Consider the following 16,401-nt stretch of genomic DNA (forward strand, 5'->3'; position numbering starts at 1 on the left):
GTTAGTTTTGACTTTAATAAGAACTGATAAGCAAACAAGGGACCAATAACAAGGAATGAACTGGTGGTTTAAGGCTGCTGATCTTGTGCCCAGCTCTGACAGCCTGCCTGGACCCCCCAGCTGCACGTGCTTCCCCCTCCCCACTGATCCCAGACATCCCAGTGATGGGAGCACGTTGGCTTCCAGGGGATGCAGCAGCAGGGGAGGCATGGGGGAGCATCCCTGCCCAGTGCACCCCACCCTGGGGCTGCTGCTGTGTGAGATTACTCCCTTTCCTCTCTCTCCATTCAGAAAGAAGTCAGTGAAGGCTTTAGTTCCTGGAGTTTTCTCTAAAATTAGTAATTGGAAGAATATTTGTTGGGATGTCAGCTCAGAGGAAGGGTGATAAGGTATGGTACTTGGGCCCAAATTGTTATAAACTTGTCAGCAAATGAAAACTTGAACAAGCGTTTTAGTTAGTTTTAGCTGATCTTCTACTTGCCTGGGTGACACTTTTTACCATACTTTGTTAATCTTTTAACTCTAATAAATTAATGTATTGTTCTAAGCTGAGCTGTGAGTAGGTAATAAAAGGCAGCTATTTCAAATGGCATTCCTCTCCCTAGTTAATGCTGTCAATTATAATAGTTCTTATTTTTCTAATGCTTAAATAATTTTTTTCTATTTTAAATACATGACATTCCAGTGTATTTATAGAAAAGGCATAGATTGCATCTTGCACACAGACAAATTTTCTTTATGTTGGCACCACAGTTATTACCTGTATGGTACCATTGATGCAGGCTTGGTGCTTTTTAGAAAATGATGGTCTCTTCCCTCTCAGGTTCCTAAACAGAATACCTATTTATCCCTGACATTGCAAATAGAGTGTTAATAATTCTACCTTAAAAGTGCTCTTGTGGTCAGCCTTCTGGGATGTTAGATGGGAACTCTGCATTTTAAGGACTTGCTGCTAATCCTGTGCACTTACCATAGTTTTGCTGTGCACGAGTACATGCTATGTGATCACCTCAGGCTGCTGATCACTGGCTGTATTTTCTTTCAGCTCCCAAGAGGTTTCTGCTGTATCCTTTCCTACTACTCAATATGACATGGAACAACTCTGAAAAATGTCTGTGGCCAGGGGGTGACCCGGTGGCAGCAGCCAGCAGTGTGTGACAAGCAGCAGGTCCCTGCTGAGGCTGGCAGATGATAAGCTGGGCACTGTGGGCTGGAAGGAGCAGCAAAGGACGTGGGGGTGTGGGGAGGAAGGAGCAGGGGAGAGTGCCAAGAGAAAACTGCTTAGTTTGGCAGTTAGAATAAAAGTCACCAAAGAACATGAGACTGGTAGGATTAGCAGAAGTTTTCCTGTGGTTGTGCACAGATCCAGGAAATTATAAGAAGCAGGTAGGCTGCTTGCCATGAGTGGGAGGAAAATCTTACGGCATGAGGCACTTTTAAAAAAATTTTAAAAAATATAAAATTGTGCAAGTGTTTCTTAACATTAGCATTTCCAGTTGAGGGGGGTTGGTATTTGGATCAGAAGCTTTTACTTCTGGAGCTGCTGTTTCAAGTGCAGCCAGGTCAGTAGTGATGAAAGACTCTTGCCATCCAAGGGTTGCCCATGGCCTGTGTGTAATGAGTTAGTGGTCTCCAGGTGTTTCCAAATGAACCTTTACAGTATGTCTAACAGCTCCCACCCATGTTGGCAAGCAGAGCACAGAAAGGCAGTGAAAAGTGGGCTGTTAGGACACCTCAGAGGGTGAGCTTTCCTCCTCAGTGTGCTGCTGCTGTGTGGAGAGCATGTGCTCTCCTCCCCGTGTTCCCTGCATGGAGCATGTCACCCTCTTTAGCTGACACCCACCAGCTCCTGCTGGTGCTGCCCAACAGGCTGTGATAGATGATGTGTTTTGTCCATGGCTTGAGAGTGTTCTGGGTTAGAATCCTCTGCATTGGGCTGGGAAGATCATACCTGCTGTAAGTAGCAGTTTCACATTGATCTCTGTGTTCAGATCTTTCTACGCAGCTGGAAAGTTGTTACATTGAACACAGGCAAGTTGCATGTTTGGGTCAGGAGCACCATAGCAAGGCTAAGAATGAAGCTTGGGATTTTCTGCAACCATGTTGATCCCTTAAAATATGATAGAGAGAGAATTACAAAGTACAGTACTCAAGAAAGCCTTCCAAACTTACAAGTGGTCTATATTGTTTATGATAGCTGAAGAAAGCCAAATGTTAATAGGGAAGTGAACAAGCACCTCAGAAAAAGCAAAGAGTTCATCCTTAATGAATATCTTAAATATGGAAAGCTTTAAAATAATATTATGTGCATAGTATTTATAAAAATATTCGTTTTCCATGTTCTTTCCATCTACCTAAGACTGGCAACTTTTCCTTCTGCTGTGGAGCAGCTAATGCTCTTCCTGAATGGTCATTTTAAAATAATCAATTAACAATAAGAATATTCTTTTATTCTCAGCTCTGGGGTAGTCATGAACTAGTTTGGTAGGAGGCAAAAAAATCACTTGTTGGTAAATCTACATCTACAGATCTCTCAAGCTGCTTCTCTTGTAGCATGTGAGCCAGACCATGAGCGTGCGTGTGGGAAGCAGAAGAATGGAAGGCCAAAAGGGTGTAGCTCAGGGAAATGTCATAGAAGGCAGGAAGGCTCTTGGGCTTGCCTTTGGCACCCCAGAGGTGAGCAAGGCATGGTGGTGGGTGTTGGGCTGTCAGCTCCCTGCAGGCTGCTCACACAGTGAGTGGAGCTCGAGGGAAGGTTCCCTGCAGCAGGGCTGAGAAATGAGAAGGGCTGGGGCAGTGGTGTGTCCATAGGGCTGGGCAGTGGTGTGTCCGTAGGGCTGGGCAGTGGTGGTGTGTCCGTAGGGCTGGGGCAGTGGTGTGTCCGTAGGGCTGGGCAGTGGTGTGTCCATAGGGCTGGGCAGTGGTGTGTCCGTAGGGCTGGGCAGTGGTGGTGTGTCCATAGGGCTGGGCAGTGGTGTGTCCGTAGGGCTGGGCAGTGGTGGTGTGTCCGTAGGGCTGGGGCAGTGGTGTGTCCGTAGGGCTGGGCAGTGGTGTGTCCATAGGGCTGGGCAGTGGTGTGTCCGTAGGGCTGGGCAGTGGTGGTGTGTCCGTAGGGCTGGGGCAGTGGTGTGTCCATAGGGCTGGGCAGTGGTGGTGTGTCCGTAGGGCTGGGGCAGTGGTGTGTCCGTAGGGCTGGGCAGTGGTGTGTCCATAGGGCTGGGCAGTGGTGTGTCCATAGGGCTGGGCAGTGGTGGTGTGTCCGTAGGGCTGGGGCAGTGGTGTGTCCGTAGGGCTGGGCAGTGGTGTGTCCATAGGGCTGGGCAGTGGTGTGTCCATAGGGCTGGGCAGTGGTGTGTCCATAGGGCTGGGCAGTGGTGTGTCCGTAGGGCTGGGCAGTGGTGGTGTGTCCATAGGGCTGGGCAGTGGTGTGTCCGTAGGGCTGGGCAGTGGTGGTGTGTCCATAGGGCTGGGCAGTGGTGTGTCCATAGGGCTGGGAAGGGCTGGGGCAGTGGTGTGTCCATAGGGCTGGGCAGTGGTGTGTCCGTAGGGCTGGGGCAGTGGTGTGTCCGTAGGGCTGGGCAGTGGTGTGTCCATGCAGCTGGAAGGGCTGGGGCAGTGGTGTGTCCGTGGAGCTGGGAAGGGCTGGGCGGTGCTCTGGGCTCACTGGCTGCTGGTCAGGCTGGGCAGGGTCACTGTCACACAGTGCAGGGGGAGGCAGGCTGGGCACAGCTCTGCTCCAGCTGTGGCACACAGCTGGCTAACCCTGCCCAGCCCTGCCAGGCTGTCCTGCCCTCCTGCCCCAGCACTGCTGGGTGAGCTCAGCTGTGCCTGGGGAGAGGCGGCACCTGGCAGAGAGCAGCCCCTGTCTGTGGGCTCAGATAAAGCTGCATTACTGTACATGGCAGCAGTGTAATAATGTACTGCAGCTTTGCCCCAAGACATCCTCCACCAAGAACAAAGAATGAAATATGGGAACAAGTCAGGAGTTTGAAAACAATCTCTCTGGAAACATGATGAATACCAGTGGTTTCATTTATTCTACTTGAACAAAGGTCCTTTTCTACTTTTAATTTCCCAGCAACGATTATTACCAGTTATTTTTCTTGTAGCTTTGACCACAGTTCATGGAGGTTTTATTAAACATATTTTTGAAAAGTTACTCAAAATGCCATTCTTCTCTGATTCTCTTGCGGCTCTCTTTTCTTTTTTTCTATTTTTTTAATCCATGTGAAGCCAATGCATATTTCCAGTCAAAGATTTTGGACTAGATAACACTCTCATGCTGGTGTTCCTTGAATTATTCCAGTTTTTTGCACTTATAATTGAAAGAAGTTTTGGCCTTTGATATTTCAGAAGACAACATACATGTTTCAGATCCCTTGCCTTTACATGAAACACTGCACTCATTTTTAGAAACCTTGAACACTGCATTTAATAGGCAATATGTCCTGCTGCAACTCCCAAATATTCCTGATGTTTTAAGTTTTCCTGTGTTTCACTGACCTGTGGCAGAGCCAGGCAGCTGAGGTTGAGTGCTGCCTTTGCTGGGGTTTGGTAGCTTTCTGCAGAGGGTTTTTGTTTGTGATTCTGTCAAGGCCCTTCTCTCCTGCCCGTAGGGATTTCATGTCCTGGAGTGTCTCGTGTGGATGTGCATTATGACAGGGTTGAATGGTTCTTGCATTTCTGGGGCTGAGTTTGGAGCATTTGTTCCATCCAGATGGCCTGCCTGATGGATGCAGAGTTAGACAGAGCCTGAGCCCTGTGCTGGGTGGGTTCAGCCCAGCGATGCTCTGAGCCTTGCAAGCACTGGGCTGTGTGGATGCAGAGCTGTGGGGGCCATTGCCATGACAAGCATGTTGCTTTGCCAGTTGCTGTTCCAAATTCAAAGTGTGTATCAGGGTGCTTTTGTGTGTTTCAACTCCACTTCTGCTGCAGTAGCTACAGAAACCCAAAGTTTTACCTCACCAGGCAGAACAAGTGCCCTTTGTTACCTAGACAGATTACAGGTTTTTCTAAAGTCTGCTCTTCATAAAAGCCCAGCTTGAACAGTGGAAATTCTGACTTGCCTCAGATACTGAGGAGACTTTTATAGTTTCAAGTAGCTCCAGGGTTATATTTTAAAAGTTGAATTTCATCACATGTTTCAAGTTTGGTGGAAAAAAAAAGGCATGATATTTTTAGCAGAAAAAAGTCCCCCCACACCTTTTTTCTTAACAGATGTTTCATCTCAATCATATCCAAACCTCAAAGCACAAGTAGCAGTCAACCTTATTCTCCTGTGGAGCAAGAGATAAAATGTCATTTGTTTGGAAGACAGGCTTTTTTTTGTAACCACAACTAGTTTGTGAGTAAAAGCAAATAATAAATGCAGCGCTGTGGGGTTGTGGAAATGAACCTGAAGCAACATTTCTGCTCTTGAAAGAGCTTGGAGTCCAGCTGCTCATTTTAGATGGAAAGTCCCAACCCCCAGTCTACCAAAAAAAAAAAAAAAAAAAAAAAACAACAACCCAAAACTACCAGAAATCAGTTTTTTCATGCTTTATAAATCTGATCCAGCAATCCAGGTCATTTTACCAATAAAATACGTCATCCAGAGTTCTCAACTTTGTACCAAAAAGGATTTAAAACTGCAAAGGTAACAGAAAGAGAGGAAAGGAATAGTAATTGTAGCCTGAAATATCCAGAAGTAAAAGAGCCACTACCCAAGGAATTTTGAGAGGGCCCTGGAGGAGTGGAGAGCATTTCTGTGCCTTGCAGCCAGGGCTGCACTCAGGGCTCCGTGCTGGCACGGGAGCTGCTGGGGGAAGCCAAGGCAGCCCTGGACTCTGTACATGGAAGATATTTTTAGGAGGGAGTTGCAGTCCATCCTAAGGATGTGGAGGCATAAAGCTGAAGTGTGGTGCTGCAGACCCTTGTTTTGGTATTTCAAGGAGGTTTTGAAGAGAATGGAGCCATCCAGGTGTGGTAGGACATGGTTGGCAGATGGGGTGCAGGCCAATCTGCTCCCTGGGAGCTGCCCTGTGCCAGCTCCTGTGCCCTGCAGGGACAGCTGCCAGCCCCTCTAGCACATCTTACTGCTGCCCAGATTCCAAGATGCTACATCTGAAGGTAAATTCACAGTGACAGTGTCTAGGGGAACATCACAGGATCTTCCACCAGAGGGGTGGCTCAGAGTGGGAAGCTGAATCTTGAGTGGGAAAGACTTGGGCTCTCTGGAGCAGCAGGAAGGGCTGGCTCCTCCTGAAAGGGTGTTGCAAATGATGCTCCAAACCATCTCCTTTTCTGTGTTTGAGCAGTATGTGGGCTTCCATGTCTGGCTGAGGTCCTTAGGCTCAGTGGTGAGCAGATGCCTCCCTTTGCTCTGTGGGAATTGTTTCTCTGATGAGATCCTGTGTACTCTTCAGACTTCAGGTGGTTGAGTCAAGCCTTGATAAAATTTATTTCTCTGCATGTTTAGCAGTATGTGATGTATTATCTCAGTACTATTCCTCACCCATGCAGAAATACGAAAAGGGAAAGAGACATGTGCACATGTATATGCTGGACTACTGATATTAATCACAATAATGCTTTTTTCTTGTTTGTGGATCAGTCTCCATTCTCCTCCCCCCACCCCCTAGAGTAATATGGGAATGGCTGTGAGGATGGGACCACTGAACCTGCTACTGAATATTAACTATTAACTATTAAAGAGTTGTCAGATCTGTAACAATTCATCACAACCAAAATAATGTTACAGCCGTAGGTCAACAGCACTGCTCTCTGTAACAGGTTAGTGCTGTGAGGGTCAGAGTGACATTCATCCTCATGGGAAGGCAATTCTGAGGAATTGAAAATTACAGTTCAGATACCTTTAGAGGCCCTGTTATCACAGCAAAGGTGGTGGAAACAGCATTTTTCTTATTGAGCAACCAAGTTAGATGGGAGCAAGTTAATATCAAAGACTGCGTTATTAATAACATTACCTACTCAGTCTTCATTTGAATAAAGGGTTATGCAGGGGCTGGGTTCTTTTCTTCTTTTCCTTTCCTTGTGAATCTCAGGGGGAAAAAAATCCAAAGAGACAAAGGCAAAGGAAACGTAAGATAGAAAATTCTATATGAATGTGCGTGTCTGCAACTTACAATGAGAATGGATTTTTAAAAAGCAAAATTGTTACCAAGTTCTAACTAAAATCAGTGTAGGACCATCTTTAGAGAAGAGAGATCTTTTTTTCTTTTAAGTCACAAGTGATTAGCTGATGTCCCCAACTGTCCATGTTCAGTAGCTGAATTCAACACCTCACAGCGCCATTCAGAGCCCTGGGACACACAGCACTGTAAGGAAGTGGTAAGTGGTCCATATGACGCTGACAGTTTTCACTTAAGGAACACTTACCATGTAAATGATACAACAGATTGCATATGGATTGGATATGTCCATTGATCAAACAAAATCTTGCTTCTACAGGTATCATCCTGAGCTATTCTGACCAAAGCTTATGGAGATTCTTCCCTGCTTTCATCTTCTTTTTTTTTTTTTTTTTTTTTTTTTAACTAGGGGTGGGGAATGAGAAATTATCTTCTTTGATCTCCAACGAGGAAGGAAAAAAAAGGACTGTTCTGTTCGGGCTTTTGGCTAACACAACAAACAGTGTTTAAAATTTAACTTTGCTTAATTAATTAGTAATTCTGTTTAGTGCTGTCTGATCTTCATCCAAAAGGTATTTTGAAGCTTGAGAACTGAACATGAAAGTGTTTTGGGTGAAGATGGTCAAGTAAGGCATTTAATCTGGCAGTTTCTGTTGATGAAATACAGCCAGTTGGGGAACTAATTGGAAAAGGGAATCATAATCTGGCAAAATTCAGCAAACTCCTTCCTTTTAGCAAACTCACTCCAGATAGAGTGTGGAAAATCTAGGTTTAGTGTTTATGCATGTATGAGTTACACCCTAGCTAGCAGAAAGAAACCATATTGTCTTTTGTATCTGCATCTTTAGTACAAAACCTTTCTTATAAGGAGATAGTAAAAAATGCACCTCCCTTTCCACAACATAATAGGGAAAAAAAACCCAAAACAACCAAACCAAAAAAGCCAGACTTAGATAGAAACCTGTGAATTTGCATCAATGTTTGGAAGTACTTCTACTTAAAAATGTCAAATTATTGGGGTTGGCAAAAGGAATTGAACCTTTAAGGAAGGTGATGTTGCACAGACCTGTGAGTTTGACTACATATTATTCGGAAGAGAAACTGTTCTCTGAATTTCGGAGTGAATTTCAGTTTAGCCATTCCTCACTGTCCTAGTCGTGTCTTGTCAGTTAGAACCATGCCTGAATATTTAAAACATATTTTGGTTGTCTATTTTTGTTAGGGTTTGGTCTGGTTTGGTTGGGTTTTCTTTTTTACTTTTTTTTTGCAAGCTGCCACAAGGTCTGAGTCACTGTCCCTCTGCTCTGTCTGCTCCTGGTCAGGTGCTGTGAGTAGATCTTGTGAAATTGTGACTTCTTTTCCCTTATGGGTTGCAGTTGAGTCTTTAATTTGTGTTCTGACTGTCAACAAGAAACCATGAAATAGAACATGGGTTCTCTCCGTATTTTCAGCTTGAAATACCCATCCCACATTGGTAGGAGGCACTGCTAGTACAGCTCCCTCTGAGTTGGTTTTGACTTGTCCCACTGGACGTAAAATGGACAATTAATTTCCCTACAGCAAGTTTCAGAGAAGGCAGCTTGATCTTTGTTGTTTTGGAGGGTGTGTCTAATTCATCAGCTTCAGCTTTCGGTCAGGGAAAGCTAAATAAACGCTTCTGGCACTGCCCCAGGATGAGCCTGTTTTTCTATGGGCTTGTTCTGGTGGCTGTGGAACAGGAATGTTCCTCCCTGATCCCGTTCTCCCTGTGTTCATTTGCCCCTGGAGAAGGGGGCCTCTGCTCAAGCAAAGTTATCTCCATCAGGGGTAAATTTCAATCAAATCATTGGAATAAAACAGTGTGCTTAATGATGGGGGTGATGTTTCCTAATCCATGGCCTCCAGGAGAACTTAAAAGTGAAATCTGAATGTGAATGTAATTGTTAATTAAAGGACTTCTCCTCAATTTAGACTTTCAAAGATGGTTGTTACTGCTCTGGTTGTTGTGCAGACAGTGAGGAATGTCAGTTATGAATGAATGTTTATTATGTTTGCAATGAAAAAAATGTTGGCAGATAACTTAGACATCAGAGATCTCAGATGAAACAATGAAATGAATTCTCTTTCTGTCCCTTTGGTTCTCATAGTCCCTAAGTCCTGCTTCATCTGCTAGGTCTGTAAATTGGAAGGGAAACCCTGACCCTGTTGATGTCCATAGGAATTGCACTAATGAACTTGGCCAGCTCTTGGGTGCTCAATCCCACCAGTCAAATTCTGCTGCTGAAGTTCAATTTGACTGTTATAGAAGTACTTATGACTTCCCCTCCTCTTCTTAATATGTAATTTTTTAAATTTTACTTTTATCCTTCTCCCCCACACGTCTCAGGTTGTAGTGTGTGGTTTTTTGTTCTTTTCCCCATGTACAGATAATTCTGTCCCTTTGCTTCTTGTAGTAGTTTTAAGTAATTGCTCTATATTGCAGCTCTATTTTGGTGCTTTGTTTTTTCTCCCTTATTGTCAGATGCAGGATGGAGGCAAGAGAAAGATTTTGCTTTCTGCCTGAAGCTTACTCTTCTAACTTCATTCAATACACAGAGCGCAGCAATCAGTTTACCTCATTTCTGGGATATTTTGGTGATTCCTAAGCAGCCTTTTGAATTATTACCCCCTTTCCTTAGGAATGGAAAAAAAAAAAAAAATCAAAAAAACAAACCCTAAAAAAAAGGCTTAATTCTTCTGGGATGAGTCTTAATATCTTTAAACTGGTGCTCATTCTCTTACTCTTTTCCTCCCCCACTTCAATTATGAGCAATTGGGTGGTAGTAATTAACAATTGTAGAGAGAAACATCTGCTAATACACTTAAGCCAGTCAGTTTGTTTTTCATGAAAGAATGGTATTTCATAATTTTTCCAAGTTAATATTTTTCCTTTATTGTCTTTCCAATTTCAAATATTGTCCAGACCCATTTTTATAGTGTCTTAAGGTTATAGAAGTGAATACAAGACCATTAATAATGAACAAGAAAAGAACATAATAAAGAAAACATATGCAATATTTCAATTCATGAAACATTCTGTTAGGGAACATTGTTTTTGAGAGCATATGGTTATTCCCATGAGAAGCAATACATATTATTTTTCCCCCCTCCAGTTGTGGATTCCCACAACAAGGGTTTGTTTCTCTGTATATTTGTCTATGTAGCACGTTCTTTTTGTCAGGACTTGTTATCTGAGCAGGGAGGTAAGTAAGTATTTTTGCACAGATGATGTATTGTATGCAGACCTATTTCTGATGGCCTAGACTTTGGAAACACAAGTCTATTAATTCTCCACAGTCCTTTGAGATAGCTATCTTGTCTGGTCTGGTTTAATATCATTGGCAGAGCTGAAAGGAAGTTCACATTGTGAATATATCTGAAACCTTGGCATGTGGCTCACTGGTGGATCTCTGTTTACAGGCTGCCAGTTTTAACTGTCCCAAGCAGACATTCTCATTTTATTTATAAGTAGGCTCTGCATGTGTTTGTATCCCTCATGAAATTGAGCACATGTCAATAGTCAAAACTAAGTATAGCAGCAAGATACCAAACACTTCTGTTCTCAGACAAAACAGTATGTATTTTTAAATGTTCATTCGGTTTGGATAAGGCATATGGGGATATATGAACAGACACATTATTTGATCACTTGTTAATATTATTTTAGTATCTCTATATTGCCCTTTAAAGTTTCTTCAGTTAGATTTCATTTTTCTTTGCTGAACGAAACTTGACATCAGGATGAGATCACCAGATTTCCCCGTTTCATTTGAGCTCCAAAATGAGTAACTGATTTCAAAGGATAATTCCCTGGAGCAGCAAGGCCAATAAGTTCTTCAGATCAAAGGTCAGTGAGGCTCAAAGAGGATAATTTCTGGCATACAGTATTTAAACTCTCCCAAGGAGTATACTGCAAGATGTATCCCCTCCTTCTCCAATAGCTGAACCCTTGTTTTTTGAGAAGACTAATTTGTCAGTGCACATTTTTTCCTCTGTTACATAAATTATACATTAAAGTGAAAGCTTCCTATCTGAACACACAAACTGTACATCCAGAAAGGTTTTTAACCATGCCAGGGGAAGGTAAGGCTGCTCCTTCAGCACAAGGTGACTCTGCTGTTCCTCTCTGAAGCACCTGCTGGGTGCTCTAATGCCAGTGGCTGCTCAGTGCAGGAGCGTGGTGCTGGCAAGGAGGGAATGCTCTGTTGGACACTTTGTTTTGACAGAAAACCCAACAAAGGGCTCTGGGGCAGGAACAGCCACCTCCTGCAGGATCTGCCTCACAGTGCTGTGCCCAGTGCAGTCTGTCATGCCATTGTCATTTGGGATGCTGACCCTCAACAGATAAGAGACAACTGTAGAAGTCTTTTGGCCATCGTGTACTTCTAAACATTTAAAAAATGTGTGATAACAGGAGCGGATGTTTCACTGTCCCAAAGAAGGTAGGGGTCATACCAGCCCAGCTTTCATTTATTTCACATTCTTTAGAGCAAGACTGGGAGGGATTGCAAAAGCCTCTTTTAGAGAAGTTTTAATCAGGTTATAAGTGTGCTTGTGGAAAACCAGTCACTGGTGCAGATGAGGCACTGAAAATCTATAGTTGTGTCTAATCGCTGTGAAGAAGCACTATCAGTGTAACTGTCCTTGTAATGAAGGCCCAGGTTACTTTTTCATTTCTTATTGATTTTAGAATGTAGCAACAAAGCTGGACTGAAGTAGACAAATAAATGTTGTCTTTTGTTGTATGGGGTCTTTTTGTCACCTTAGCTTTGAACTTCTGGGAATGTAGAGTTGTATTCAAGGGGCAAAGTGAGTATAAAGCAAACAGCACTTCGTCAGATATACTTCAGTTATGTATTGGAAATAATATTTATTTTAACACCTGTCTTACCTGTTATAAACACTATACAAAGGCCTCCTAAGAAACACTCCCTGCTCGACCAATAACACCAGCTTAAAAAAGTCAGGGAAGAAACTGCTGTGAAGCAGCTTTGTCTTCCTTTGTCTGACCTTCCTACTAGGCTTATGTTTGGTGTAAGGAATCCTAACATGACTTAAAGTAGAAATCAAAGCATATCAACATGTCATTATGTGTACAATATACACCATCACATTGGTATAATGCAAATTACATGTATTGGGAAGCTGTTGTTAGTATAACCTCAAAACCACCAGTAAGTATCACAAGACAGGAAATTCCCAAGGTCAGCATTTCAAATTTATTCCCTTTTCTTTACTGTACATCCATCTTATATTGCATACCACAGTTTTGAAAACAAACAAACAAAAGTAATACAATAATGTTAAATTTAAACAAACAAATGTAGTGCAGTGTGACAATGTGAATGTTGGGGCAGAAATCTTCTGGAATTTCTGGGAGTATGAAGCTATGGTAATGGCAGTTGTAAGAGTTTTATTTTGGTTTGTGTTTTGGTGGTTTGCTTTTGGTTTTTTATTGGTGTTGTTGGTTGGTTGGTTTCTTGAAGCTAATTTTTCTATTTTAAACATGAAAGAAAGCCCAGGAAAATGGCTAATGAAGTATCTTAACTTCTAGCATGTTAGTGACTTGCTTTCCTGGAAGAATGGTTGGGAGGCAGCTCAGCAGTGTGGGACACCAGGAGAGCCAGTAAACCCAGTCTGAAATGGGTCACCCTGAACTGGAGGGGATCATCATGTCACCTCTTTTGTAAGGAATCTGACTTGTTTGAACTGGCACTTAATGAGATGCTGCTGCCAAAGGCATCCCCAAGAAACAGTTCCTAACATGGCATTGGGATAAAGGCTTTGGGTAGACGAAAATGCTGACTTTAGGACCTGTGTTTTTGCAACATTGTTGGGTTTTGGGGGGTTGGAAGGATTGCTGCTATATGTCATGGAGTGAGGGCATAATGTTGGCAGAGGTGTGTGGATGTGTAAAAAATCATGTCTAAAAGTCTGAGGGTAGAGTTAAAAAGTTTGTATATATTTTCATAATGCTAATGAAGATAGGATTAGTTTTCTTCAGATGTAGGGTTTCATCATGTGCAAGGCTGAATGCCCCTGCAGAAGCCAAAGGAACAGCTATTAAGTTCTAGACCTTTGTCTTTTAATCCACATGAGAAGCATATATCTTTCTGTTGTATGTCTATGTTGTGATAGATATTAATATTGATGCTCTTTATGAGTGCTATTGATTTATACAAGTGCCTGATGTTTTAACTTGAAACTTGAGTGAAATATGCTATTTCATGCATTGAAAAAATGCAGCTTAACCTTTTTGGCAGGTAGTGTTGCCTTCTTGGAAGGTACTAAGCTTTGTGTGTGTTTGAAGAGTGAAACTGGAACAGAATGAGGGCTTTATTTCAGCTTCATTACTTCACTCACTGCTGGTGAATGTGATGGGTTTTTGCAATATGTCAGAAACTTTCAATATTTTGCAAATTATTCAACTTATTTGCAGTAACAGTTCTGCTATTTTATATTCTCATAATACAGTGTTTGAACTTCCTGTGACTCTAGTGATGTTTGTAGGAGAGGCTGTGTACCAAAAGCTGTTGGTAGATTGTCTGCTGAAATTATCCCAGATGTGTAGTGAACACAAAAGCAAATCAAGTATAATGATCCTCTCATACAAGTGTGCTGATATCAATTTCACCCTAAATATAGAGACAGATTTGCAAATATGAGCCTGCTTTGACATTTCCTTATAAGCATTTTTTCTTAAATATGCTTTTCGCAGTGGCTTTGCCTCCAGAGAAGACAGATGGAGTTTGCAGTGGAGATGAAAAGAAAGCAGAAAAAGAAAGTGACACACGCACAAGTTCCAAGAAGCAACTGAAATTTGAAGTAAGTCCTTTGTATTTTAAAGTTTCACTGTACTGACATAATTATGGTAGAAAAATAACCTGTGGACCAAATAGTGTCATCTGATGCATGTGTATTGCTCCCAGTGTTTGTAGTGGTACAGGAGGCAGCAGAAGTGGCAGAAATCAGTGCCTTGCTGTCAGTGCTCCATATGAGGTGATTAGTGACACTTATTGCCAGGTTTGGAGAGAATCAAATGATGGTTATTTCTCTGCAGGATCTGAAATGCATAGTAAGAGGAAGCTTTCAGTTTAACCCTTTATTTATTAGGCCAGCTACCATATTATCAAAGATCTAGATTGACTTTCATGTGCTATTGCATATGGTTAAATCTGCCTAATGTAAAAGATGCCTGTGACAGCTTCTGCAATGATTGATCTTCAGTGCCCAGGTCTCCAAAGTGAAATAACCCTGACGTGCTGTATGGGAAACCCATCTGGTCACATGGCAGGAGGAGGAGGGTGATGAGTCCTATGGGCTAATTTCTTGTAGGCTTGCATCTGTAGAACATCATATAACTGTCAGACATTGTGTGCAGTTGGCAGATTTTGTTTCTGTAGGGAGTATTTTCATTAATGTGAGTATGGAAACATGCAGTCACCCAGCCAGTGGGTTGTCTGTCTTGGTGAGGAGGAAGATATTCTGGCACCAGCAAAAAATAGCACAAATACTCATCTCTGCACTCCAGCCTTTTGGTGCTGTCAGCCTCTGTGAGTAATGAGCTTTGTGTTTCCTCAGTTGATATTTCAAAGACCATGCAGGCACCTTGCAGCATGGCTGGAGTGTTCTTTTCCATCTCACTCTGGTACAATTTTATTTTTTATTGTTTTAAAGTAGATTAGGGGGAGGTAGGTTTCCCATGGGTAGTTCAGGTATTGCTTTTGTGCCTTCTGGGGAGGTGACTTTTCTTTTTTCCTAGTTGTTTGTTTTTTTTTCCCCACAGCTATAACTCTTTTTCCAGGCCTATTTTATATTCTACCTCAAGTAGCAGACATTTGCAGACAGGAAAGGCATGATAAATTGCAATTAACAGTGCCTTGACATTTGAACGTTGGAGGACACCTGTCAACATGGTTGGTGCCAGAGTAGCTGGAGCTCCACTGTACCAGCAAAGTCTGTGCTTGTTCCCAAGTAGTTCTTGGCATGCCATAAAGGTTAGCACTTGGTTCTAGGCACCGTGACTAATGCACGGAAGGTTTCCATGGCTCTTAACTGAGCAGAGCACATCCTCACATAAAGATGTTATGTTAGGCAATGTGGGACAGGGAAGTATTAATATGTGGCAAGAAACCAAGTATTGATATTTTTTTCCCTTGTTCTACGAATGAAAGTTTTCCAGCAGTGTAAGCTGGGAGCTGAGAGACTGGTAAATGCTTCAAAGGTATAAAAGAATCACAAAACGCAGTGTTGCGACAAGCGGTCTAAACCTGAGGTGAAAGTGATTTGGCTTCTAAAGGTGCCAGGAATGTTTATGTAATACGAAACTGTGTTTCCACAGCGGAGTGTGGGGCACTTGGCAGCTCTCAGCCGGGCTTGTTACGACTGAGAGGAGTGAGAGGAGCTGCCTTTGAACTCGGCAGGGGACGGGTGCCCATAGCTGCTGCAGGGAATTGGTTTCAAGTCGGAAGATCAACCAGGTGTTTTGAGGTCTATCGTGCTGAAGCTATTTGGGGCTGTTTATTTTACTTGCATACAGTGACTTTCATTTTAATTACACTGTAACTTCTCTGTTTTGCCTTTTTGTGGCTCTGGATAATTCTGATTGCACAGGGCTTGAGAGGCAGCAAACGATTTGCACCCAGGTGACTGGAGTCAGTCAAAGTGCATCCTTTGTTCTTGGTTTTGGTTTGGGGATTTTTTTCCCCCTTTAACAAATTGATTCTTTCAGGTTTCCACAGATCACACTCTCGCTAACAGAAGCATTGTTAAAACAAGGAGCAGGCTCTACTCCCAGGTTGTTCTTGCCAGTTCCAAGGCAGGCTCTGTTTCAGGAGCTTCAGTGATGCTGTACTGCACTAACTCTGACAACCTTTTCCTGTCAAATATCTGTGTTGAGGACAGGTCTCTCTGGTGGGGATCTGTTCCACACTGCATCAATCCTTGCTCCTGGCCCTGTGGTTTGCCACCTCTGCTTCTGTTGTCTTCTTCTTCCTGAGTTAAGTGTAGTTTTGCTTCTCACATTTTAGTGGGGATTCTTACCATGTTTCAAGTGCTTCAGGGAACAGTCTTGTACCTTTTCCTGTTTTCTAAAATGTAGTAGAAAGATGTGAAATCTCTGAGGTGTAGCCCAGAGGGTTAGGAGCGTTGTGTGATTATGATGGGACCTCTTTGTTGTGGTGGACAGAGATCTCTCCAGGACATACCCTGGGAGCTTCCTCCCACAAGGGAGGGAAGGAGGAAGGAAGAAAGC

At 43.0% G+C, this 16,401-nt stretch overlaps 1 protein-coding gene across 1 annotated transcript in view; it reads left to right on the forward strand.

Annotated features, from left to right (window-relative positions):
• The window catches only part of NKD1 (NKD inhibitor of WNT signaling pathway 1), a 104,028-nt gene that overhangs the window by 72,689 nt on the left and 14,938 nt on the right, over positions 1-16,401 (forward strand). Inside the window, exon 5 of the mRNA XM_058813736.1 lies at positions 13,867-13,973. Within this exon, the coding sequence (XP_058669719.1) occupies positions 13,867-13,973 (107 nt within the window). The remainder of the gene's footprint in view (positions 1-13,866; positions 13,974-16,401) is intronic.

This window comes from Ammospiza caudacuta, chromosome 13 (genome assembly GCF_027887145.1).
Source record: "Ammospiza caudacuta isolate bAmmCau1 chromosome 13, bAmmCau1.pri, whole genome shotgun sequence".
NCBI lineage: Eukaryota > Metazoa > Chordata > Aves > Passeriformes > Passerellidae > Ammospiza > Ammospiza caudacuta.